Source organism: Lathyrus oleraceus, chromosome 5, assembly GCF_024323335.1.
Source record: "Lathyrus oleraceus cultivar Zhongwan6 chromosome 5, CAAS_Psat_ZW6_1.0, whole genome shotgun sequence".
Classification (NCBI taxonomy): Eukaryota; Viridiplantae; Streptophyta; class Magnoliopsida; order Fabales; family Fabaceae; genus Lathyrus; species Lathyrus oleraceus.
Window position 1 is genome coordinate 441,419,557 of NC_066583.1, and position 27,794 is coordinate 441,447,350.

At 41.4% G+C, this 27,794-nt stretch overlaps 1 protein-coding gene across 1 annotated transcript in view; it reads left to right on the top strand.

Annotated features, from left to right (window-relative positions):
• Positions 1-802: 802 nt before the first annotated feature.
• LOC127081238 (uncharacterized) overlaps positions 803-27,794 on the top strand; it is a gene marked incomplete at its 3' end in the record, with an annotated part of 62,483 nt that continues 35,491 nt past the window's right edge. The window contains exons 1-4 of the mRNA XM_051021516.1: positions 803-1,159; positions 1,652-1,799; positions 2,559-2,946; positions 3,163-3,349. Of these exons, the coding sequence (XP_050877473.1) occupies positions 803-1,159; positions 1,652-1,799; positions 2,559-2,946; positions 3,163-3,349 (1,080 nt within the window). The remainder of the gene's footprint in view (positions 1,160-1,651; positions 1,800-2,558; positions 2,947-3,162; positions 3,350-27,794) is intronic.

Here is a 27,794-nt window from a genome sequence, read left to right on the forward strand (position 1 = left end):
TAAGGAAGAAGAGAAAGCGAAGATTATGGCCGAGAGAGATCACTATCTTGCCGAGAGGGATCATTATTTCCGTCAGATGAAGATTCACCAGAAAGAGGTGGGAAGACTTCAGCAGGAGAATACTGAGCTCAGGTTCACTATGAAGTTTACCAGGATGGTTGATGATGCAGAGCCTTCTGTGGGACCTTCTTCAGATTAGACTTTTATTGCAGTTGTTATCATGTGTTGGGTTACCGTCAGGCCTGTTGACGGAATTCATTTACTCGTATTTCTTTATGATTCTGGAGAATTGTAAAGTTGATTTGTATCAGATGTGATGTATGACTCTCGCACGTGTTGTGCACTTTTGTTATGCAATGGTTATTATCATTCAGTGATTGATCTTAAAGCTTTATTTTCTTTTCCGTGCTACACTTACATAACACACACATGGTCGGGTGATATCTTTGCTAAAGCACAACTTTCAGTTCCGTACGGCAAAGCCAGATGATTGACGTCAGAATGTTGCTGTCAAATTATTATCCATCTCAATGAAGCCAGGATCGAAGGACAGAATGTTCCTCATATGGATAGACATTGCATTCATGCATGAATCATAATAACTTGTCCTCTATTTTGCAGGTGTCGGTTTCTAACGTGTTTGATTGTTCCAAGAATCATTGCTCGTGCACGCAGAGTCATCCCTCGGCACGTAGCTCGCCCTCACAAATACTTTACCAGACGCAACAAAGCCAGACTGATGGATTCGTCCAACGCTGACATTCTCGAGCTAAAAGAGAAGATGAGTGAGTTGATCAACGCCATGCAAGGGTTCGCCTTGGGGCAAAAAGCACTCGTTGAGAAGGTGGAGAAGCTTGAGCTGGCTTCGGTGGCCAATAATGGCAATAGTCAAGAGGGTAAATCCAACAATGGTCCTGGTGGTTCTAGGGGTGGTGGCGATCCTAGAAAGAAGGCAACTAATGGTGGTGTAGTCATCAACGGTGGTGGTGGTCTTGGTTTTGCTGCGGGCAGTGGCCTAGGTCATGGTGGCAACATTCTGAAGGAAACTCAGTTTGCTCCTTTCTTTGGGGCTGTGGAGGATAAAGAGGAGGATCAGTTCTCTCTGCTGAATGAGCAGTTTGGTCAGTATGGTGTTCAACCGCCGAACAAAGAGATTCAGGTACTAGCAGAAAATATCAGAGCTTTGGAAAGCCATACCACTCCTGGGACTATTAATATGACAAACATGGGACTGGTTGAGGGGATTGTGATTCCACAGAAGTTCAAAGTGCCCACGTTTGATAAGTACAATGGGAGTTCTTGCCCGGAAACTCATCTTCAGGCCTTTGTCCGAAAGATATCTGCCTACACCATGGATCAGAAGCTCTGGATGTACTTCTTCCAGGATAGCTTATCCGGTGGGTCTCTTGAGTGGTACACCAAGTTGAGATCATCAGATATTAAGAGCTGGCAGGATTTGGGGGATGCTTTCTTCAAACAATACCAATTCAACGCTGACATGGCACCAAGCCGTACCCAGTTGCAGGGTATGTCTCAAAAGCTGAACGAGGGGTTTAAAGAGTATGCACAAAGGTGGAGAGAGTTGGCTTCCAGGGTTCAACCTCCATTAGTGGATCGGGAGATGTCAGACTTGTTCATGGGTACTCTTCAGGGGACTTTTGCTGAGAGGATGGTGGGATGTCTAGTTACTGGTTTTGCAGATATAGTAGTGGCCGGTGAAAGGATTGAAAGCTGGTTGAAAATGGGAAAAATACAAGGAAATGCTCAGTCGTCTGGAGTGAAGAAGCCCTTCGGAAATGGTCAGCGCAAGAAAGAAGGTGACTCGAGTGCTGTGTATGCTCAAAGAGGATACGGTAGGGATCATTACTACCAGCATACTGCTGTAGTAACAATTCCTGCTGATAATCAACCCGCACAACAGCAACCGCAACCACCTCAACAGAGAACACAGAGAGCTGGGTACCAAGTGAGAGGAAGGATGGCAGATCGTCAGTTTGATAGGCCACCCATGACGTATGCTCTTCTGCTTAAGAAGTTGAAGGATCTTGGGTTGGTTCAGCTGAGGACGTTGGCTCCGTTAAGACCAGATCAGAGGCCTACCAATTATGATGAGAATGCCAAGTGCGAATTCCATTATGGTGTTGCCGGGCATAACATTGAGGGTTGTAAAGCTTTTAAGCATGTCGTTCAAGATTTGGTGGATTCTAAAGCCATCAATTTTGCACCGACGCCGAATGTTAATATTAATCCCATGCCGATGCATGGTCATATGGGGGTGAATGTGATTTCAGAGGATAAGAGAAAAATAGAGGTGACGGATGTGGATCAGTTGAGGACTCCAATGTTTGTGGTCAAGAGACATCTGATGAAGGGTGGAGCTTTCCCTGGTTGTGATAATTGTTGTGTTGCTTGCACTGTCACTACAAATGGGTGTGTAATGTTGAGGGAGACGATTCAGAGAATGATGGATGAGGGAAGCCTCCGATTTGAGAAAGTTGCTTTGGAGAAGGAGGATGTTTCAACAATAACCATTTATTTTGATCCTGTCCACTTGTCAGTATCGGCAGATGCGGCTCCAATTACCATCACGGTGCCTGGACCTATTCCGTATGAAAATGATGATGCTGTGCTGTGGGACTATGGTGGGGAGGTGTATTGTAATGGAGAAAAGAGGGAAGATCAGGCTGCAAGTTATACCACCGTTTCAAAGGTGGATAATGCCGAACTTAGTGGTTTTACTCGCAGCGGGAGGTTGTTTGCGCCTGATACGTTGAGAGGTGGGGATGGAGAAAAAGAACAGAGAGATAAGGCCGAGGCTTTAGCCAGGGAAAAAGGTAAACAGGTGGTGAATGAGGGTACTCCTAGAGCGGCACCGACGCCTGTTGGACCGGAGAATGAGCTTGATGCTGAAGCCGATGAGTTTTTAAGGATTATCAAGAAGTCTGAGTACAAACTTGTTGATCATTTGCAGCAGACTCCGTCCAAGATTTCAATCTTATCTTTGCTGTTGAGCTCAGAAGGCCATAGAGATGCTTTGTTAAAAATCTTGAAGAGGGCCTATGTCCCGCAGGAGATTACGGTCAATCAGTTGGAGAAAGTGGTGTCAAATGTCAATGCCATCCATGGGTTGGGTTTCACTGATCTCGATCTTACTGTGGACAGGCGTAATCACAATAAGGCATTACACATTTCGATGGAGTGTAAAGGAGAAATTCTTTCACATGTTCTGGTTGATACAGGCTCGTCACTCAATGTGTTGCCTAAGAAGGCCTTGGCTAAATTGGACTGCGAGGGGTTGATTTTGAGGCCTACTGATCTGGTGGTTAGAGCGTTTGATGGATCTAAGAGGGTTGTGTTTGGGGAATTTGAGCTCCCTGTGAAGATTGGTCCCGAGGTGTTCAAGTTTGTGTTCTATGTCATGGACATTCAGCCGGCATAAAGTTGCTTGTTGGGTCGACCATGGATACACGCTGCTGGGGCAGTAACTTCGACTTTACACCAGAAGTTAAAGTATATCTGGGACGGGCAGGTCGTAACAGTTTGTGGGGAGGAGGATATTTTTGTCAGCCAGTTGTCATCATTCAAATATGTGGAAATGGACGGTGAAATATTTGAAACACCAAGTCAGGCGTTTGAAACTGTCAAGGTGGAGATGCCATTTTTGTTGAGAAAGAGAAGAAGCCGTCCATTGCTTCTTATAAACAGGCCGTGGAGGTGGTGAGAAGTGGAGAAGCCCCAGGTTGGGGAAGAATGGTACATATTGAGGTGAAAGAAGATAGGTTTGGGGTTGGTTATCAGTCGGGCCAAGGCTCGTCTGGACAGAATAGAGGACGTCGTCAACCGTTCACGTTCACCAGTGCTGGAATGCTAGATCTAGATCGCGTCCGTGCGGTCGGTGAAGAGACTGACAGTGACTGCGAGTTTGACTCGTGGATAAAACCGTGCGTACCAGGAATGAAGATCCAGAACTGGAAGGCCGAAAAGATCATCACTGTCACTCTGCGTGAAGAGTAATATTTCTATTTGTTAATTCTGTTTGCATGAAAGCCATACGTTTTGCCCAAAACGTAATGGTCCATTGTAAGGGCCACCTCATGTGTTTCATTTTGCAACATTTGCATCATTAATAAACGGATGTTTTTCGCATTAAAAGCGGTGTTCCCTGTTTTTCATTTATTTTTGCAGTTTAAAAATAATACAATAAAAATGGCAATGTTTATTTTCATTTTTCTTCCTTTTAATTTGTCTCGTCCCGACTCTAAAGCAATGCATCAATCAACATTCATGCAGATGCGATCATTCTCCGGATCTCATTGATAACAATCCTGTTACACCCTTATATGACTTCGACAACCCGATCTATCATGTCGAAGAAGAAGGCGAAGAAGATTGTGGACTGCCAGAAGAGTTAGCCAGGTTGTTGAGACAAGAGGAGAAGGTGATTCAACCGCACGAGGAGCAAGTTGAGGTTGTTAATCTGGGCACCGAAGAGGTCAGAAAGGAAGTAAAAATTGGGGCCGCTTTGGAGATGAATGTCAAGAGCAGAATGGTAGCACTGTTGAAAGAGTATGTTGATATCTTCGCCTGGTCTTATCAAGATATGCCAGGGTTGGATACCAATATTATTGTGCACAAGTTGCCATTGAGAGAAGATTGTCCTCCAGTGAAGCAGAAGTTGCGCAGAACTCGACCTGAGATGGCCATGAAAATTAAAGAGGAGGTTCAAAAGCAGTTGGATGCTGGTTTCCTAGCTGTCACTAATTATCCGCCTTGGGTCGCGAACATTGTGCCAGTACCAAAGAAGGATGGAAAGGTGAGGATGTGTGTGGACTACCGGGATTTTAACAGAGCTAGCCTGAAAGATGATTTCCCATTACCTCACATCGATGTGTTGGTAGATAATACAGCTCAATTCTCGGTGTTTTCCTTCATGGATGGCTTTTCTGGCTATAATCAAATTAAAATGTCGCCAGATGATATGGAGAAAACAATGTTCATCACACCATGGGGCACTTTTTGTTATAAGGTGATGCCATTCGGTCTCAAGAACGTCGGTGCCACGTATCAAAGAGCTATGGTGACCTTGTTTCATGATATGATTAATCATGAGATCGAATTCTATGTTGATGACATGATAGCAAAGTCCCAAACAGAAGAGGGGCATTTGGTAGACTTGGCCAAGTTGTTTGACCGGTTGAGACAATTCAAGTTGAGGTTGAATCAGAATAAGTGCACTTTCGGAGTGCGGTCCGGCAAGTTACTGGGGTTTATCGTAAGTGAAAGAGGAATCGAGGTTGATCCTGCTAAAGTAAAAGCAATATAAGAAATGCCTGAACCGAGAACAGAAAAAGAGGTTCGTGGTTTCTTAGGTAGATTGAACTACATTTCACAGTTCATATCTCATCTAACAGCCACGTGTGAACCCATATTCAAGTTGTTGAGAAAAGATCAAACGGTTAGGTGGAATGATGATTGCCAAGCGGCATTTGAAAAGATAAAAGGATATTTGCAGGAGCCTCCGATTCTGATGCCTCCTGTGGAGGGGAGACCGTTAATCCTGTACTTGACAGTCCTCGAGGGGTCTATGGGGTGTGTACTGGGGCAACATGACGAGTCTGGTCGAAAAGAGCATGCAATTTATTACCTTAGCAAAAATTTTACCGACTGTGAAACAAGATATTCACTGCTCGAGAAAACTTGTTGTGCTTTGGCATGGGCTGCTCGCCGACTGAGATAGTATATGCTGGTTCATACCACTTTGTTGATTTCCAAGATGGATCCGATCAAGTATATATTTGAGAAGCCATCATTGAACGGACGGGTTGCGAGATGGCAAATGATTTTGACTGAATACGATATCCAGTACACTTCTCAAAAAGCAATAAAGGGGAGTGTATTGTCTAATTACCTCGGCCAGCAACCCATTGAGGATTATCAACCGATGAAATTTGAGTTCCCTGATGAGGACATCATGTTTCTCAAATCGAAAGATTGTGAGGAACCTATCCCGGAGGAGGGGCCTGACCCTGAGTCCGAATGGATTCTGATGTTTGATGGGGCCGTTAACGTGAATGGTAGTGGAGTTGGTGCTGTTTTGGTTACGCCGAAGGGATCCCACATTCCTTTTGCTGCCCGACTAACATTTGAATGCACCAACAATGTGGCTGAATACGAAGCTTGTATCTTGGGTGTCGAAGAGGCGATTGATTTGCGAATCAAGAACCTTGTTATTTATGGAGATTCGGCTTTGGTTGTGAACCAGGTTAACGGGAAATGGCTTACGCATCAATCCCATTTAATTCCATACCGGGATTATACGAGGAGATTGTTGACGTTCTTCACCAAGGTGGAATTACACCATGTGCCGAGGGAAGAAAATCCTTTAGCTGATGCTTTGGCTACTCTGGCCGCTTTGATTAAAGTGCAGTGGTGGAATCAAGTTCCTAGTGTTAAGGTGGGACGGTTGGATAAACCGGCTTATGTGTTTGTTGTCGAAACAGTGCCTGATGATGAAAAGCCGTGGTATTATGACATCAAGCGTTATCTGGAGACCCAAGAGTATCCTGAGGGAGCGTCTAAGAAGGACCGAAAGACTCTGAGGAGGTTGGCCATGGCGTTCTATCTGAACAAAGATGGAGTTTTGTACAAGAGGAATTTTGATTGGGTTTTGCTCAGATGTGTCGATGACAAAGAAGCAAGCCAATTGATGAAAGAGGTGCACGAGGGATCGTTTGGTACCCACGCCAGCGGGAATGCGATGGTGAAAAAGTTGCTAAGGGCTGGGTATTATTGGATGACAATGGAGGCTCAGTGTTTCAACTTCGTGCGGAAATGTCATAGATGCCAGATTTATGCTGACAAGGTGCACGTGCCTCCAAATTCATTGAGTTTGATGTCGTCTCCGTGGCCGTTCGCTATGTGGGGTATTGATATGATTGGAAAGATCGAGCCTACAGCTTCGAATGGGCACCGGTTCATATTAGTGGCTATCGATTACTTCACCAAGTGGGTGGAAGTGGCATCTTATGCAAACGTGACGAAACAGGTTGTTGCCAGGTTCCTGAAAAGTGACATCATTTGCAGATATGGGGTTCCTGAAAGAATCATCATCGATAATGGTTCTAATCTCAACAACAAGATGATGGTGGAACTATGCCGGGAGTTCAAGATCGAGCATCACAATTCTTCTCCTTATCGTCCAAAGATGAATGGGGCGGTCGAGGCGGCTAATAAGAATATTAAGAAGATTGTGCAGAAATTGGTCGTGACCTATAAGGATTGGCACGAGATGTTGCCGTTTGCATTGCATGGGTATGGGATGGAAGTTGTGCTACCAGTTGAGGTCCAGATTCCGTCATTGAGAGTCCTGATGGATGTGAAATTGGAAGAGGCTGAGTGGGTAAGGACTCGGTATGAAGAGTTGAGCCTGATTGAGGAAAAGAGGTTGGCGGCCATTTGTCATGGGAGTTGTACCAGCAGCGAATGAAGAGTGCTTTTGACCTAAAGGTGCGACCTCGTGTGTACCATGTGGGAGATATGGTGTTGAAAAGGATCCTTCCTCCTCAGAACGATCGTCGGGGCAAGTGGACACCCAATTATGAGGGTCCATTCGTGGTCAAGCAGGTTTTCTCTGGCGGAGCCTTGTTGTTGACGACCATGGATGGTAAGGATTTCCCATCCCCTGTGAATGCGGATGCAGTTAAAAAATACTTCGTATAAGAGACCCGTTGGACGAAAAGAATAAAATAGTCCAGGCAAAAATGGGCATCCCGGCGAACCAAATGAAAATGAAAAAGGTTCGGGCAAAAATTAGGGATAAAAAGGAAAAAAAATGTACACCCGGCAGGTCGAAAACCCTACGAGGGCGGCCTGGGCAAAAAAGGGTATCCCGGTGGACTGAAAACCCGAAAGGGCGGTCCAGGCAAAAGAGGGAATGAAACGAACAACTGCGTCTAGCATGGTCGTTTGTACTTTGGTTAAGAAACGTGGATAATCTGAAAGCGGAGATCGGTCGGAAGCGCCTTGTTTCGGAAGGCAGAAAGTGCGGAGAGTCTTGAGGACATATGGGTTGTAACCGGGTTGGAACTTGATGAGATCACGGGTTCACATTGCCATTAGGATAGATTTTCCTTTTGTGCTCAATTACCTCTTTTCAGGGATTGCTTCCTGTGTATTGCTCAGTTAAGACCCACCTTTTTCAATCAATAAAATGCATATTCAATTGAATAATTTTGTTTTTGTTTTCATTACCGCTTTGATTGCAAAAACATCCGTTTATTTTGATAAAGAATCTTTACATTTTGAGACATAGGGGTCCCTTCCAATGCATGTTTATAGGATTGAAAACTTGAAATTTTATTTGGAAGGTTGAGTGACCTGGGTGTTGAAATTTTGGCACGCCTGGGTCACGTTTTGTCTAACGATCTCTTTTGCAGGTGCTGTTGGTTTATTTTCACTCATTTGCAGGTTGTGATATGAAGAGTTTTTGACAAAAGATTCCTTTGAAGTACAATCAGGGACAAGGAGTTGAAGAATGGTGTAGGGATGGCGAAAGGAATTGTGACGATCCTAGAGGGTTAATCAAGAAGACTCTTCAAAGTCTGAGGACTGGAGAGTTGGCACGAATCTAAGGAGGTCGATTTTCTCGAAGTAGGGAGAAGTCGGGAATACAAGGTGATGAATCAGAAAAGACCGGATGAGTCCGGGAGCTCTCAAAAGTGGAAAATTGACACTTTGGTTAGATGGTGAATACCAGTATTCGACGAGTCGACGGGTGTTCCGTGTCGAATATTCCGTATCTCCCCAGCGGGTTCGAAGTCGGTGTTTCCTCAGCAGCCAGGCCTGAAGGTTGTCGTTCCCCCGGCAGGGGTGTGCGTTGGTAGTGTTTTCCCCAGTTTTCTTCCCCAGCAGATCGAGTTCAGTGGAGGTCGTCCCCAGTGAGGGTTACTCTTTCCTCGGCATCAGTGTTATCCCAAGCAGGGTTGGAGACTGGAGTGATATCGAGTTCCTCAACAGAGTTGCTCGTGCTGTCCCCTGAGGGGGATACTTTTTATGCATTCATCATTTAGAGAAGCATAACATATTGCATATATTGCGTAGCATTTCCATGGTTATGGAGCATTACGCTGTAAAAATCACGCATCAGCATTGCAAGCATAAGCTAGTCTCGAGCCGTGGTTACCGTTTGAGAATTAGTTTAGCTGGTTGGTGAAGATGTTACTCTGAGGAGTTTGGCATAGTGATTTTGAATCAATAATATTCCCCAGTAGCGCGGTATTGGAGGAAGAGGTTCCTTCGTACAGAGATGGAAATGAAGTTGGAGAACGTTACGCGATCAGCGCGAAAATCGGGGTTCAAATGGAGAAAAGGAAGTGCAGGGCATTTTCTGGAGAACGGGGTTCAACTGGAGATTGAGATTGGAGTTGAAGATTGTATCCGGGATGAGATCCTCAGGATTATCTTCTGATCATGTGTCACCTTAGACTTTGGCGAGGCCAAGAGAAGTCGTTATGGGTGTCTTCAAGGGAAGAAATGCACATGTTACCTTCCTTTTGTGAAGGTGTACCCTCTGGTATGTCGCCATCAGAGTGGTGGTTGGTGTTATTTCCGACGTTGCCAACGGAATTAGCACAGGAGAATAGAGATCGGGGTTCAAATGGAGAAAAGGAGACAAGGTGTCTTCTGGAGAACGGGGTTCACAACGACGATCGAGAGTCATCGTCAGGCGACTGGGGTTCAAATGGAGAACAGGGTTCATTGTTTGGCAGCAAGAGTGACATGAAGTTGTCGGGGTTCAAATGCGGTGATCAGGGATTATCCGTGCGAAATAAAAATATTTGTGTAGGGGTCCAAGAAAAGAAAAAATCAAAGAAGTTTTGGGGTTCAAGAAAAGCAAAAAATAATAATATTAATTCCCAGCGGAGCGCAAATTGTTCGTTTGTTCTTGGTATTCAACCACTCTTCGCCCTGATCATCTGAAAGCCGAGGTTGTTCATATCGACAGGTTCACGGTGGATTGAATAGGGGCAGCCTGTTCGTGGCTTATCTTTATTATTCCCAGCAGGGGTCGTTGGCCCACACGCCGCCTCAATTATCACTTTCCCTATTTCTGCCGATACTGACAGGCATGAAAGTTTCCGGTATTCAGACCGAAGTGGCATTCAGGCCAATTTTACGATGTTCAGATCGAAGAAGTTTTCGACATTCAGGTCGATGCAACTTGTGGCATTCACGCCAGCTTTCCGGTATTCAGACCGAAGTGGCATTCAGGCCAATTTTCCGATGTTCAGATCGAAGAAGTTCCCGACATTTAGGTCGATGCAACTTGTAGCATTCAGGCCAATTCTTCAGGTATCCAGACCGAAGTGGCATTCAGGCCAGTCTCTCGGTGTTCAGGCCGATATTAATAATCTCATATCGTCCGATGCTCAGATCGGAGTCATTTCCAGTATTCAGACAGATGAGCGGCATTCAGGCCATGGTTATTTCCGTGTACCATTTATTTTGGTATCCTGGTTAACATTCTTTTTCGGTATTCAGACCGACTCTCACCGTACCAGACAGATTCTTCTTTCAAGACCACCTCTTTGCCGATTCTGACAGACATTGTTACTTCACTTCACTCCAGTGCAAATTTTCAGGCTTTTATTGTATTCAATCCTTTGATACCTCGAAAGTGCGAAAGCCGCTGCTATCTTCTTTTCGGGTCTCCAGTAGATTGAATAGGGGCAGCTGTAACACCTCAAATTTTGCCCTCCTCTTCTTGAGACTAGTTTGACACATTGCATTTCATATTTTGGAGCATTAGGCATTGCATTTTGCATCTCATATGAAAATAAGAAGCTCATCCTCCAAAGTCTTTTCAAAAGATGGAGAAGTTACATGATTCAAGCCTGAGGGTCTCTATGAATTGATCATCAACCATCTGAGGGTATGGGCTCTAATTAGGGTTTCTTGATTCTATAAAGGTCTTGAGCATTCTCTTATCTGCAAGGATATATCACCATCATCATGGTTTTATCATCATCAAGACATCCAAGGTCATCTGAGGACCAAAAAGTCAATTGTGCAGTCAACTGAGGGCTATGAGGTGGGGAAATGAGTTGAGACACCTCAATCCTGTTCAAATGGGGTCTATTCTTCATTCTAAACATCCATCTTGAAGATTCAAAGGTCATGGCAAAAGTTACTAAAAATGGAAAGTGACCAATAATTCAAAGTTTCCAAATTTGGCAAGTTTTTGGTCCACATTCAACTTGACTTAGCAATGTCAAAGAAGTTTCAAATGGATTTTTGGTGAACGTGGAAGTTGTAGATCTTTGTATCCCCTTTCCAAGAAAGTCCTAATTCATGTCCATATGATGAATTGTTGAGGAGTTATGGTCATTTGATCACAAGGTGTGCATGGAAATTCAAAATGGCATAACTTTTGATACAATGCTCCAAATTGGTTCATTCTTTTGGCAAAATGCTTTTCATGTTCAAGACATATCAAAATGGGCTTTGTCATGCATGGGAAAAGTGTGTATGGTCATTATTTCAAACATGTTCAAATTAAAGTGAATCTTCACCATTCATTTTTTGCTTAATATACAAGCAAAATAACACTTCAATCTTGACCCTTGGATGTCCATAAGTGAATTGGAAGCTTTGCATGGGATATCATACGTGTATTATGTCCATGTGAGCCAATTTTGCATTTTGGCAAATTGCTTCATATCTCACTAATCATGATTAGCAAATGGAAAAGAGGATTAGCAGTGTCATTACCAAGGGATATAAATACTGAAACCCTAATCATAATTGCCATAACCAACTTTTTAGATCCAAATTGAAGAAACTCTCCAAAATTTCTCTCTCTTCGATTCTTCATTTTCTGCACAAAAACCTCAATGATCCTTGCATATTCTTGATCCTCATGCTTCACTGATCAAGAATCATCCCCTGTTTGGAGCAATTCATCCAGAAATCAAGCAGTTCATGCGCATTCTCATGAAGATGGAAGTTGGAAATTGAAGCATATCCAAGAGTTTTCATCCATTCATTTTTGCATAAAGCTTCAAAGGAAGCTCATAGGAGATGATCTGGAGCTGTAGAGCTTGAGAGATCGCGTTTTCAGAAAGCTTCAATTCAAGGTGACTCAATTTTCGATCTCTCCTTTTGCTATTTTTTGGATATAGGATTGTAGAGCTTGATGTGTAGATCACGAGTATGTGCTTAGAATTGAAAATGAGTGAGAATTGAGGATTTGGTGTGGACTGGAAGTTTAGATCTAGGAACTTCTTCTCTTCATTCTGCAAAATCCAAGGAGATTTAGGAGAAATTAATAGCATATTTGGAACCTACGTGAGAAGACGAGTCGAATGGTGTAGACTTGAGGAAATTCTGGAAAAAGGTACGGAGGCGCCACCGTGGGGCTCGCCGGAGAAGACGACCGGAGCTGTAGCTCCGGCGTCTGTGTGTTGCTAGGGTTTTGATGATGTGGAGCCATGTGTGCGTCACGTGGCTCATGCGTGGACATGTGATTGGGTGAGGGTGTTTTGACCAAAGCCACGTGTGTGTGGACTGATGATTGGGCTGATGACTGTGTTTAATGAAATGCAGCGTTTCATTCTTTTGAATGTGAGCCATGGATCTTAATTGCGTGCCAGATCCAATGGCTGATCAATTTTCTGGACTTATTTGAATTATATCATTTCCCTCCATTTTTCATTCATAATTCAATTATTTTAGTCATCTTGTAAAATTCATAAAAAATACAAAAATGGTCCAAATGAGTCCCAATTTTTTTCATGGTTTTGTATTGATGTCTACTTTTTTATGGTGTTGAATTCAAGAATTGTTGATGTCTCGATTTTTATATGTGAAATTTTTTTAATCAACATTGTGTTAAATTGATCTAGTGCATTCAATGCATTATGAAATCCTCATTTTTGAGCTATTTGATCCAATTTTTTGCATACATGACATGAATTATTGGTCACTGGTTTGGATTTTTTCTCACATGTTATCATCATTTTTGACACATAGAGAATAATGTGACAATTTGTGTCACATTTTTGACATTGAATTGGTGCATTTTTGTTCACATAGCATTTGCATCATTCTGGATTTGATTTTTTGCATATTGAGCATTCATGGCATGAGAAACTCATACAAAAAATCCCAAAGTCATTGCATACATTTTTGATTTGATATGAATTTCCTAAGTTGGAAGTTCATTTTGTGTATATTTTTCGTCATCACATGGCGTAGGCCAGTTGAGGCACTTAGGCATGGATTTGATGTTGGTCCTTTTGAGGACATTTTGGGGAGTGTTTGAAGGTGTAATGTGCAAAAGGATAGGTCCTGGATTGGTCATTTGGTTAGGTTTTGAATTTGGCCTTTGCACTAGGGTTTTGTTGTGTTGATTGGATATACATAAACTAACTTTGTTTTGTGTTTCAGGTTTGGAAACTCATCATTGATGATTGTGAGATACAAAATGCATTAGGTTCTAACCTATGCTTGTTTTTTAGGTTTTATTGATGTGGTGACCTCATGAGCTCCTTTGAGTGCCAAGGCACTTATGCATTGAGTTGTGTAGCTGTTAGGGGATTTCACTGCTTGTTTTCTGGTTGTATGACTGAAGTACTGACTGTTTAGTCTTTGTACAGGTACCTTAGTTACTTGCTTGCTTTAGCTCTTGCTTGAGCATTAGATTGTGGTTGATACATAACTCAGGTAGTTAGCTTCTTACTTCATGTAGTCTGAAGTCCTGTCACCTTTTTGGCAGGAATATTGCTGGCAAGTCCTCCTTCAGAGGCTCTGATTGTGTTTGTTTAAGATTATGCCCAAAGACCTCCAAGGAGAGGCATGTGTTATTTGATAAGACCTCCAAGAGAAGAGGAAATTTACGGATAAAAGGGATTAGCAGTCGATCCCTCGTTATTCACTACGTCCTGATGCTTCTGAACATGTGCCCCAGATCTTTGTACAGTGTCTGTCAAGTGGAAAAGGATCCCACTTTCTGGATCCCCACGCTTTCTATGTCATGAGCTCACCTTGGCCAGGGTTAAGAGCTATGAGGTCTCATCCTCATTACCACTTTGATCAGCTTCACCCTAACGTTCAATGTTAGTGGTTAAGAGCTACAGATTACCCCTTACAGTTTGGCTTGTTTGTCGAGGTTGATATGACCCCTCTTGACTAAAGCCTACCCATTGTTTGGGCCTTTTGTAGGGATATAGTGTGTGATGCTTGTTCACTTGTGTTGGTGTGGTTATTTGCTTTACTCTTCTCACCTCCTTTTCTGTAGGAGTCGTACGATTAACTTCTGAGGAAGTTGAACGTATGTAGAGTTTAGACTTGAGTTGACTCGCGTCCAGGTTGAGTCAAACTCTTGTTAGAGACCTCGATTTAGGGATATTTGATTGCATGACAACTATTAGGCTCGAGTATCAGTCTCCCTATTAGTTTGTTGCTTCCCTGGTCTCTGGATAGGAGAGTGTTTTACCCCTGGAAAGGGGAACTACGTCGCCCTGATTCTCATACCAGATGAGATACGTAGGCAGGAGGTTGTGAGCAATCTCTCCGGGCACCCTTTTGTTTTTTTTGTTTGTGAGTTCACCCTATTCTTTTTCTTTGGTGTGAGTACCTGTTTGTTCAGCGTGGGCATGTGTGGTATGTTTATACCTTGGGGATTTCTTCTAATATCACTTGGGGTTCATTTATGACGGTTGTCATTCATTTGAGGTTCATCTTTGGGGTTCATTTATGACGGTTGTCATTCATTTGGGGTTCATCTTGGGGTTCATTTATGACGGTTGTTATTCACTCGGGGTTCACCTATATCATTTAGGGTTCATATCGGGGTTCATTTATGACGATTGTTAATCATTTGGGGTTCATCTTCGGGGTTCATTTGTAATGTTTTTCACTCATTTGGGGTTCACCTATATTCACTTTGGGGTTCATATTGGGGTTCATTATGACGGTTGTCATTCATATCGGGGTTCATCTTTGGGGTTCAATTGTGTTGGTTGTTGTTACTTGGGGTTCATATCGGGGTTCATCTTTGGGGTTCAGTTGTGTTGGTTGTTATTATTTGGGGTTCATATCGGGGTTCATCTTTGGGGTTCATTTGTGGTGATTGGTTATACCTATCGGGGTTTATTCTGGATATTTGGTAATTTTGTTGGGGTTCGTTCTGATAAACTTTTTCTTTGGTGTTCGCTGGTTAGCGATTGCTATTATTGGGAGTCGGATGTAAGTCCATGTATTGGCATTCTGTTTCCTGTTTGTTGTTGTTGGGAGTCGGATATAAGTCCATGTATTGGCATTCTGTTTCCTTTTGTGTTTGCTATTGTTGGGAGTTGGATATAAGTCCATGTATTAGCATTCTGTTTCCTTTTGTTTGTTATTGTCAGGAGTCGGGTGTAAGTCCATGTATTGGCATTCTGTTTCCTTTTGGGTGTTTCTTTTGACGTCTCAGCGTCCCTTTTTGGTGTCTTGTTTCAGCGTGCGTTAGCCGAGCTACGAGTGCTCTGATTCTCCTCTGGATAGAGAAGATACGTAGGCATAAGACGCGATGTCTTAGTGAGCATGTCTCCTTTTTCCCGAACTACGTTGACTCTGATGTTTGTTTCAGACAAACTACGTAGGCCCATGATGCGACATCCTGCCGAGTCCACTTCATCCGTTTCTTTTTCTCCCCCACCTGTTTATTTGTCCAGTTTGTGCAATTTCTTTGAGCAGTTTATTAGCAGCAACCTTTTCCTTTCCTTTGAGCTATCTTTTGAGCGTGGATCCCGTCGAGTACGGCGGACGTGAGGGGTGCTAACACCTTCCCCTCGCGTAACTGACTCCCGTACCTTGTAATCTCTGGTCGTAAGACCATTCCTTTCCCTTTCTTAGGTTAGTCCTGCGCTCCCTTTCCGTCATAGGATGAATAACGTCGGTGGCGGCTCTGTATTTTTTCCGTCGGTTGTTTTTCGCATCGCGACAGTAACGAATACCCCGCTACACTCTCCTATGCACATTATGCCAAGCATGCACAATCTTCTGCTTCAAATGTTGGGGACCTTTACCCTCTTGATAGAAAATACCATCTAACAAAGTGTTATTCGGTTTGTCTCTCAAGGGGAACCCAAGTTGACGACGAGCCAAAGCAGGGTTGTAGTTAATTCCTCCTAGTGTACAAACGAGAGGCACATTAGAGAATTCACCATAACTATCAACAATCTCCAAACTGCTCAATAAAGGATCATACCAAACTATATCATCATTAGTCAGAGACATAAGTCTCTGACACCATCGTAGACATTGTTTGTTCTCCATAAAAGCAGGTGTCTAAGGCAAGTGCAAAATAAACCACTTGTACAGAAGAGGAACACATCACACAATAGTTCCACCACCTTTAGAATTCCTTAAATGAAAAGAGAAGCACATATCACCTAACAGAGTAGGCACGTGATTCCCAATCAAGAAAATTCTAATGGTGTAAATATCAACAAAACCGTCAATGTTAGGGAACAAAGACAAACCATAGATGAGCAACACAAGTATAGCTTCAAAAGCATCCACACTACTGGTTTGAGCAAAGCCAGTAACTTCCTTGATGAGGAACTCAGAAGTTAACCCAAACAATCCTCCTTTCTTCACCCAATGAGCCTTTATCTCAGACTTCTTCAAGTGAAGAGCTTCAGCTATGATGTGAGATCTAGGAATCTCCTCCAATTCACTAAAGGGAACTTTGCTAGAACACAGGTATTCCCAATAGATGGGCATACTCCTCTAACGTAGGCACAAGCTGATAATCAGGAAAAGTGAAGCAATGGTAGAGAGGATCATAGAGCTGAACCAACACACTCAAAAGTCCTTCAACCACATCAGCAAACAAAATAGACAGAAGCTTCCCATGACGTTGCTTGAAGTCCAAGGGATTTAATATAAAAGATGCTAGCTTCCTTAACTCTTTCAAGTCTAAACATCTGAAACTGTACTTCTTAGTATTCCTTCATCCACAATCCATGGTCTGAAAATATTTACAAATAAGACCTCAACTCCTTGAAATTTTTAGTGTGATGAATGTTATGATGCACATGAATGCATGAATGCAACAATCACAAATAAGGGATCACACACAAGGCAAATAAACAAAGGTCAAGGGATGAATCAAGTCATTGTCAAAATCAATCATCAATTTTGGTGGATTATGGTTTACACCTTATCAACACCCAAGTTCCATTGCTATTGACAAGACTTGATTGGATCAACCAAGAATCAAGGGTTTGTTGTGAGTCACGAGCATGGAGTCTGGGTAAGAACCATCCCAAGGGAGTGAACTAAGGATAAAAACTTGTAGATCATGTTCTAAAAAGTTTTCAGAGTCTTAATTCCATCTATCGCATATTACAGGTTAGGATACTGACTCATCAACCCATAATATTCTCAAGAGAAACTCGTCTGAGTGTAGTATCGCGTAACAACTATTGTCAAGTCTACACTTGAACAATCTCTGCACTACATCCTAAATAGGCCTAGATGGGTTAAATGTTCTATGGTCCACAGCTTTTCGGACCCTAAATCAGAGATAGTAATACCTAACCACAAATAACTTGTGTGACACTCCTAACTCCAAAAGGATCTCCACTGAGTAGATGCGTCTCAAGCCAACTTGTTAAGGACTACTCCACGCAAGTCGAACATGGATTGTGGATGAAGGAATACTAAGAAGTACAGTTTCAGAGATCCACTGAGTATCTTAATTACACTCAAGTTCGGGTTAGAACTTATCTCACCACTCAGAGATCACCAAGCATAAAAAGTAGATTATATCATACAAACAAGTATACATACATCAAATATACAGTTATACACACAAAAAAGCAGGCTAAACCCACTGGAGACTACTCCCCAGCAGAGTCACCACTTAATTTCTATAGGGGTAAATTCATGACCATCAAGCAATGGATAAGCTAGACGTCAATACAACTAGAGTCGCCACCGCGCTTTTATTGTTTCCAGGGGAAAAGGGAAAAGTACGAACAAAACCCAAAAAGATAAGAAGTTTTCAAATCAAAACGAATAAAATGCCAGAGATTACAGGTAAGGGAGTTGGTTACACAGAGGGAAGGTGTTAGCACCCAAAGTGTCCTAGGTACTCCCAGGGAGCCCTTTTTTGTGTGCATATGTGTTTTTGTACAAAATGATGTTTGCAATAAATAGAGTGGAGGATGAGATAAGAATTCATTAATTATATTTTTGTGTTTGACAAGACCTTCGGACTTGTGCCTACGTACCAACATAAAATGAGGGATCAAAACCTCGTAGTTCGTAGGCATGGCAACGGGGTGGGTCGGGGACGGTTTTTACCTCTCCCAAACCCAAACCCGAATCCCCAAACAATCCCCGTTCCCCTCCCCAAACCCAAACGGGGTTGGAGAATTAAAACCCAAACCCGTCCCAAACGGGTTCGGGTTGGGTTCGGGTATCCCCGTCCCACCACCGTCCATTTAGTGAAATCAATTTTTTTAATAGAAATATTTAATTTTTTAAAAATCAAATTACATTATAAATAATAAAATAAAAAAATCTAAAAAAATATCATACATACATTTCAAATATTTTAAATAATTAATACAAATCAAAATATTAAAATATTGACCACTTATTTAATATTCTAAATCATCAAAAATAAATAATAATGTACATAATAAAATAACCGGGGCGGGTTCGGGGTGGGTACTAGTGTCCCCATTACCCGACCCGTCCCCATATTTTATAATTGGGGAAAACCAAAACCCAAACCCAATCAAAGCGGGTTTTCCCCGTCAACTTCGGGGCGGCTTCGGGTCGGTACCCGTTGTAAGACTCCAATTTTGACCCTAAGATCCCTCATGGCATCATAACATTGCATTTACATTGCCTCAAGGATCATAAGCATCTTGGCTCCTCACCTTTGGGGTGGGATCTCTTGTGAGTTGGTTTGAGATCACCAAGAATGCTTGAATTGTATATTATTTCTTTTCTTATTTTATTTACTAACCAAAAGCACAAAAATATGTCACTAACATCTCTTGTTTGTAGCTTGAGCAGTCACAAGGTTTAAAAGCTTCTAGGAGATCCTATGTGCATTGATATGGCCAAGAGAAGATGAAAACAAACATGGCAATGGTTCCCAAAGCTCTCATACATCAAATATTCCTCCCAAGTGTCTCAATTCATCATTTTTATCAAAGCAAATCAAGGGGTTTAAGGCTTGTTTCTCAAGGAAACCCTAATTCATATGTTCATCAACTATGCCTTGCTCATGAAGCAATCTCAACCCATGGTCAAATACAATTAAGGTAAGTTCTTTCATTCATCATTTCATGCATATTTGAACTTAATTGAGTGTCCTAAATCATCAATTCATCAAGATATGAGGTTTGGACTTGAGAAGTTGATCAATCAATTCAACTGACTATTTTGAAATACACTGAGACCTAACGTTTGATGTGTTTCGCAAATGGAGATGACCCCAAGAGAAAAAATGTTCTTAAGGACCATATGAACAACTTTCATGTTCATCCAAAATTTATTTGAAGCTTGGAAGGTCATCATCCATTCCAAAACATTATAGGTCATTTTGACTGAAACCCTAATTTTAGGTCAACTTCCCAAGGACATAACTCCTTCATTTTTCATGATTTTGAGGTGGGATCAAATGCATTGGAAATATTATGATGTATATTTCAAATGTTATATTGAGCAAAATTTGAAAATCTCAAACGCAATACATGTGATAATGCAAAACATTATAGGTCACTTTGGACCAAATGCATTGAAATGTGAAAAAGTCCAACTTCAAGTGCCCATAACTTCTTCATCAAAAATACAAATGATGCACAAATTAAGTCCAAATTGATTACCTTGAAAAGATCCACAATTTTGACGTTGAAGATTTTGTCATTTGGAACTTGCATCAATGAGACAAAAGGGCTTGAACTTTGGCCAATTTTGAAAATCTCACATGTACATGTTTTGCACCTACACTTCATGGCCAATTTTCATAAATTTCCAAGGCCCAAATGGAGTTTTGATCAACATAACAAATTATCCTTATGCAATAAGCTTTCCAACTCATGAGGTGGTGTTTCTATTTTTGGCATAGCATTTTCGAAGGCTTGAGTATAATGGTGCAATTTTGGAAAATCACTTAATTTGCATTGCATGAGCTATTACCATCCAATCTGCACGACCAATTTACTTTTATCATGCATCAGCTACCAAATCCAGTTGGAATTGGGCCCTCCATGCGCTTGTACAGGCCCATGCATGGAGGCCCTTTCCATTCATGCAAGCTTGTGATCATGCATTCAGCATTGCCTTACCTATAAATACCATGCCATAGCTTCATAATTTCTCAACCTGAAGGCGCCCCAAATGCTGCTAAACTAAAATCACAACCCTCACTAAAGGAACTAGCTCATTTTTCTTCAAACTTTTTAGATCTGAACTTTGGTTTCCTCGATCAATTTTCAGATCTTAAAGTTCCTAAACCTTCTTCTCCTTGATCTATAGTGTGAACTATAAGTAATAACACCAAGGAATTGTGACTCCAAGCCCTGCAAATCATAGGTTTACCTCAACTGTTATTTTCTTCGAATTTACTTGCATAGTGCTTATTTCTCATTGTTATTGTGTGATTTGAAGTCCTCTGCATAGAGGCAACATTATTGTGCTTTCAATTTTCAAAAATCATGAAGTTCATATGAACACCACAGATCTTCCACTTCTAATTTCTCTCAATATAGAGATCTAGAATGAATTTGGCTGGTACAGGGGTGATGTACATCACCCTAGCTCTCGATTGATGCCTAGATCGTGTCTTTTGGTTACCATTTAAATCTCTGCAAATTTGGACTTGGCCGGAGCTTGGCCGGAGAAGACGGTGGCGCTGGCCACCGTCTGGTCTCCAGATTTGATTTGGATCGTCCATTCATGTTTCCAGATGCAATCTCATACGTCCAACCTTATGACTTTATTAATGACATGGTGTATTTCGTTTGACTCACGCATATGGTGAACGCGCGCTTCTTAGTCGTGTGATGATCCACGTCAATTAATGAAGTTTCATCAAGTGGTCCACGTAAATCCTTATTTTCTAATTTTCTGATTTTTATTCTTTTATTTCTTTTAATTCCATTTCTTTTTAAAAATTTATATCTCTCTCATTATTGGTCCAAAAATTATGAGACCAATTTCATTTTTCTCCTTTTAATTTCTAATTTCTAAAAATGATTTTTAATATTTTTTATTTTAGAATTTGATATTTTTTTAGTAATTTTCTCTTTTCTGGTTATTTTTAATTCATTTAAAATAGTTTTTGATATTCAAAAAATACAAAAATATTCTTCCAACCTCTTTAAATGATGATAGATCTATGAAAAATATTCTCATCAATTTATTAATTGATTTGAGATTTATTTGAGATTTTAGTTCAATTAGGTTTCTTTTTATGCATTTTTAATTGATTTAAAATAGTTTCTGACTTCTAAAATTGCTGAAATTTTTTGTCAAACTTTGTTTGACCTTGTTGAACTTGGTATAATTCACTTGGACTTTTCAAAGTTGATTTGAAGTGAGTTTGAAGTTTGACCTTTCTTTATTATTTTAATTCAAGTTTTATTTTAGTATTAAAAAATGCCAAAAATATTTTATTTGTTTCTTGACTTCTAATCTTCATGTTGCTTCTGTTTTCTATTGTTTGATCTTGATCTTCTTTATCTTTGGTCAATGCTTGTTGATTACCTCATTTTATTTCCATCAATGCACTTTAATTCTTCATCTTCTTCTTCTTCTTCTTCTTCTTTTCTTTTTTGATCAATGAGTTAAAGATTGGTGGTTAGCATTGATACATGGAGGTTTAATCTTCCTTGATTCAAATCTAATTCATCTTGATCATGGATCAAGTGAATGGCTTTGCATTAAGGATATGTTGCTTCCTAAATCATGCAAAGAACCTAAGTCAATACAAGATCATTTCTCATCTTCTTTTTGGCATGACAAGTTGTTGGAGTTTGATTCACTAATCAAAATCTCTAACTTGTATTGTTGCCTACATTATTATTGACCGGCCTCAGATAGTTGTGACTTCTACATAAGTCCAATTACGATTGCTTAACATAGCGCTAAGTTTCCTTATGGCACACTAACTCTAACACTAACCATTACCCATCAACATTTAATTCTTGCTCTTTACATTTATGCAATTTACTATTCTTGTACATATTATTCATTTGCTTTTTTCCTTTGCTCATTTGAGCACATGTTTATGTTAATGCAATTTGCCTTTTGCTCACTTGAGCACATAATTGTGTATATATTATTGTGCTTGTGTTTTGTTTTGATCATTGTGGACCAAATGCAAGAAATGGACAAATGGACTTAGTTTCTAGGACATTCCCTATGCAAAATTGGAGTAAAGGACCTTGATATGGAAGATGGACTAGAAAGACCAAATCTCTAAACTCACTCTTGTCCATTCTTGATTTGCTTCATAGAACTTTTGATGTTGTGTGCTTTTGTGCTAGGGAATCATATTTGAGCCAAATTGAAGAATCATTGCCATGTTCATCCAAAGTGAAAGATACAAGAGCCATTGGGGATCTTCTAAGAGCTTGTTTGATTATGTTGATTGCTTGAGCTTACTCTTATGTTGCTTGCATATTCCAAAGGATGGGAGCTACTTGCATCATCCATATGATCTCAAGAGAGGAACTCTTTTTTATGGTTTTATTTCTTATCCCTCACCTCTTGTATGCTTAGGAATTTAGCCCTTCTTCTTCTTCCCTCCACTCTAACCCAAGCCAAAACTTTTTGTGCAAACATTTAACCATTGTTTTCAAACATTAGAAACCTAAGCCTTATGCTTTTGATTTTTAAACTTTCTTTTCATAACACTTATTTTGAATTGAACTTCTAAGTCAACTTTGACCAAATTTTGTACATACTTTTCATTGGTAAATATAACCCATTCAAATGCTTTTGTGGTTTCAATGGCCACTTTCTTGATCAAATTTTTCATAACCTTTAGCTATTAGGTTTGAGTTATCCTTGAGGTAGATGTAATACTCACCTATATCCTTAGTGATGGACAATGAGTCTTCCATGCTTATTATAGGGTTAACCCCTCACTAGCATGTTGAAGCTATCCTCACATGGTGGATTTGTGGTTTTAGGTTGAGTTTTCTCCCTTGGAAAACAAAAGACCTTAAGGCTTTTGGACCAATCAATTCACCAACCTGTTTTGAGATTTTTACCCCGAACTACGAGGTTTTGATCCTAATCTTTTTTCAAGATGGTACGTAGGCAATGGGTTTATCCATCCAAACACAAATTTTCACAAAATACCAATCTTACAACAAGTGTGATTAGGGCTCCCTAGGAGTACCTAGGATGTTTTGGGTGCTTAAAACCTTCCCATTGCATAACCAACCCCCTTAACCCCGATCTCTGACATTTTTACTAGTTTTTGATTCGATAAAACTTTTAGGTTTTTCTTCGCTTTCTAACCATTCCTTTGGATAAATAGAAGTGCGGTGGTGACTCGACTTATATGGTTTACCTTGGATTTAGTCAATATCTCTAATGGTAACGAATACCCCGCTACAGAAAAATGGCGACTCTGTTGGGGATATTTGCCTAGTGAGTTTTGCCTACTTTTCATATTTTGTTGTATTGTATTATATATTATTTTGTAATATATTTTTGTGCAACTTGGGATTACTGTATTGGATGTAATGATTGAATTGCTTGAATATTAATTCCTTGTATGCTTGGTGATCTTTGTGAGATGAGTTCTATACCCGAACTCGAGTGCACTTAGGATAGGAGAATGACATAGTCTTGTTGACTTGTGTGGAGTTATTCCTTAGCAAGTTGACTTGCAAGCCCATTCACTTGGTGGAGGTGATGTTGGGATCAATAATGTCACACAAGTAGTTGTGGTTAGACATTACTCTTTTTAATATAGACCTTAGAAGCCAAGGACCTTAGTTTACCAAGCCCATCTTGGCCTATTTTTAGGATGTAGTGCGAAAGTCGTTCAAGTGTAAGATTTGATACGATTGTTACGCGATACTACACTCATAAGAGTCTCTCTTGAGAATATTTTTGGAATACGAGTAGTCGTTTATCCGATAATATCCGAAAGATGGGATGATGATTATGGGAACCTCTTGTAGAACATGTTTGGCAGGTTTAAACCCTATTACACTCCCTTTGGGTGGTTCTTAACCGAGACTCCATGCTCGTGACTTGCAACGAACCTTTGATTCATGGTTGATCCGTTCTTGTATCCTTAATATCAATGGAACTTGGGTGTTGATAAGGTGTAAACCATAATCCACCAAAATGGATGATTGATATTAAGGATGACTTGATCCATCCCATGACCTTTGTTTGGTGTGCTTTGCTTGATCCTTGAGTGTGATTGTTGCATTCATGCATTCATGCACCCATTTGCATCCATATCATAAATAATGAGAAAATTTTCAAGGAACTTAAGAGGTCTATTTGCAAATTTTCAGACATGGAAAGACAAAAAAGGAATACGAAGAAGTACAGTTTCAGACAACCCGACTTCAAAAAGCTAAGGAATTTGACATCCTATGTATTAGATCCCTTGGGTTTCAAGGCTCGTTATGGGAAGCTTCTATCTATTCCGACTACTCAGGTGGACGAAGGATTGATGAGTGTATTGGTGCAGTTTTATGATCCCTTGTACCGTTGCTTCACATTTCCGGATTTTCAGCTTTTGCCCATGCTTGAGGAGTATGCCTATCTTGTGGGTATACCTATTCTAGACCAGTTGTCGTTCAGTGGCTTAGAGAGTGTTCCTACTTCTCAAGAAATAGCTGATCTGTTGCATATAGATGAATCTCTGGTTGGTGCTCATATGACTACCAAAGGTGGAATTCAAGGTCTCCCTTCTGAGTTCCTCATTGCTCAAGCTACTATGTATGGGAAGGCTATGAGTGAGGATGCCTTTGAGGCCATATTTGTACTTCTCATCTATGGGCTAGTGTTATTCCCCAACATCGACAAGTTTGTGGATGTGAACGCTATTAGGATTTTCTCTACTCTTAATCCCGTTCCTACTCGGTTGGGTGACACTTACTTTTATTTGCATATGAGGAATGCAAAGGGTGGTGGTAATGTGGTGGGATTAACTACAACCCTATTTTGGCACGTCGTCAGCTTGGGTTCCCCCTAAAGGATAAACCTAATAACATTCTGTTAGAAGGTGTGTTTTTTTAGGAGGGTAAAGATCCCCAAGGCTTAAAGGGCAGGATGGTTCGCGCTTGGCGCAAGATCCATAGGAAGGGAAGGAAGGAGTTGGGTCCGAAGAATTGTATTGCTTTGAAGCCCTATACCTCTTGGGTTAGGAGGAGAGCTTCCAAGTACCTCATGCCTTATGAGTATCCAAGACCTACACTTTTGGTTGTGGCTGGGCCTTCAACCCTCCCTGACCTAGGAGTAGAGGAGTTGAGAGACGAAGATCGTTCACGTGCCTGGATCCGTGAACGAGAGGAGTTGCTTCAGCAGATCAGAGAGAAGGATGCTTTGATAGAGTTCCTTGAGCACCAGGTTATTGATGATCCTGATGATGCATTGACTTCTCTTCTTCCTCAGTCTTCCAAGTTTTGGAAGAGGAAGTACGATCGACTCGCCAAAGAGAAGGCAGATGTGGAGGCAGCCTATGAGAGGGAGGTGAAGAGGCTTCGTGCAGCTTATCTTCTACTCTCCAGAGCTTTAGATGATTGTTTCTAGGGTTCCATAGGATGTTCATTTTCCTTCTCTCTTGTATTTGGTTACCAAGATTGTACTTCTTTGGTGTAAAAATATTTTCCAGATATTATTGATGTGATATTCCATTATATGTCCCAATAATTAATATTTTTCAAATATTTGCAAATAAGACCCTAAAGTTCCTCTGACATAAAAGATTAAATCATATGCACAAGCATTGCATGTATCATGTGCATAAGTATGTTTTGCTCCAGGCTTCTTGTTCTATTGGGCTAACTCTGTGTTCTTCATTTATTTTAAAGACAAGTAACTCACTGGTACTACACCCGAGCCAACGCATCAAGACTAATGGATCATTTGGAGCAAGAAAACCGTGAACTTAAGGAGGAAGTAGCCAGATTGACTGCCCTAATGGAGTCTTTCATGGCTTCCCAGAGCCAATCGTCTCCGAAACCTTCAACTCCTACCCAGAGGACAGTCATCTCTAAGATTGCCTCTTCAACCGTGCCTGTGGCCAGCGCCCATTTTGCACCAATAGCTATGCCAGCCGGGTTTCCTTGGGGGATGCCTCCCAACTTCATGCCTGAGGGTCCTGCACCCACCTTTGCTTCTCTGTCGGCATCTAGCTTGGTCCTTGCCATTCCACTTCCTGTCGTACATACTATGCCAAGAGTAGACAACACCATCTACCATTCTGAGCTGTCTGAGGGCCCGAATGTTTATGAAAATATGGATGCTATGAATGATCAGTTTCTTGAGCTCCGCAAGGAATTGAAAACTCTAAGAGGAAAGGACCTTTTCGGCAAATCTGCTGCTGAACACTGCTTGGTTCCTAACGTCAAAATCCATGTAAAGTTCAAGGTACCTGACTTTGAAAAGTACAAGGGAAATACTTGCCCTCTCATCCACCTTGTTATGTACGCCAGGAAGATGTCGACTCAGACCGACAATGATCAACTTCTCATTCACTACTTCCAGGACAGCTTGTCTGGTGCTGCCTTGAGATGGTATATGGGCTTGGATAGCGCGAACATCCGATCCTTCAATGACCATGGCGAGGCCTTCGTCAAGCAATACAAGTATAACATGGATATGGCTCCCGATAGGGATCAATTGAGAACCATGTCCTAGAAGGACAAGGAAACTTTTAAAGAGTACCCCTAGAGGTGGCGAGAGTTAGCAGCACAGATTGTGCCCCCGCTGGAGGAGAAAGAAATGACCAAGATCTTTCTGAAGACCTTGAGCTCATTTTATTATGAGCGGATGATTGCCAGCGTTCCTTCTGACTTCACCGAGATGGTGAACATGGAGATGCGTCTGGAAGAAGGAGTCCGGGAAGGGCGCCTGACCAGAAAAGAAGGCTCTTCTGCCAAACGGTGTAGGACGTTTGGAAAGAAGAAAGATGGTGAGGCACATGTTGTGGCCTCCCATATTAAACCTAGAAGACCCTCAGTGAGGAGGAAGACCGTGCGGCCTGCCGGTAACCAGCATCAGGTGGCTCACATAGCACCTGTTTTCAGAGAGAATCAGCAATATCAGCATCACAACAATAGTCAGCAACAGCAACATCCGCAATATTAACAACAACAACATTGTCCTCAATAGCAGGCCTACCAGCCTCGAAACAACAATCAAGCAAGTACAAGCTACGAGAGGAAGAGGGTCACCTTCGATCCTATTCCCATGACTTATGCAGAATTGTATCCCTCTTTGATAGAGAGGAAATTGATTACTCCACGAGACCCCCCGGCTATACCTACCAACCCTCAGTGGTGGTATAAGCCCGAGCTACACTGTGTTTATCATTCCGGTGCTCCCGGACATGACATGGAAAACTGTTACCCACTGAAGACCAAGGTTCAAGACCTTGTGAGATGTGGTATCCCGTGTTTAGAGGATGTAGGTCCTAATGTGAAGAAGAACCCATTGCCCGAGCATGGGAAATCCTCTGTCAACATGGTCCAGGGCTGCCCTGGTAAATATAAGGTCAAATATGTTAGCCATATTCGACAATCTCT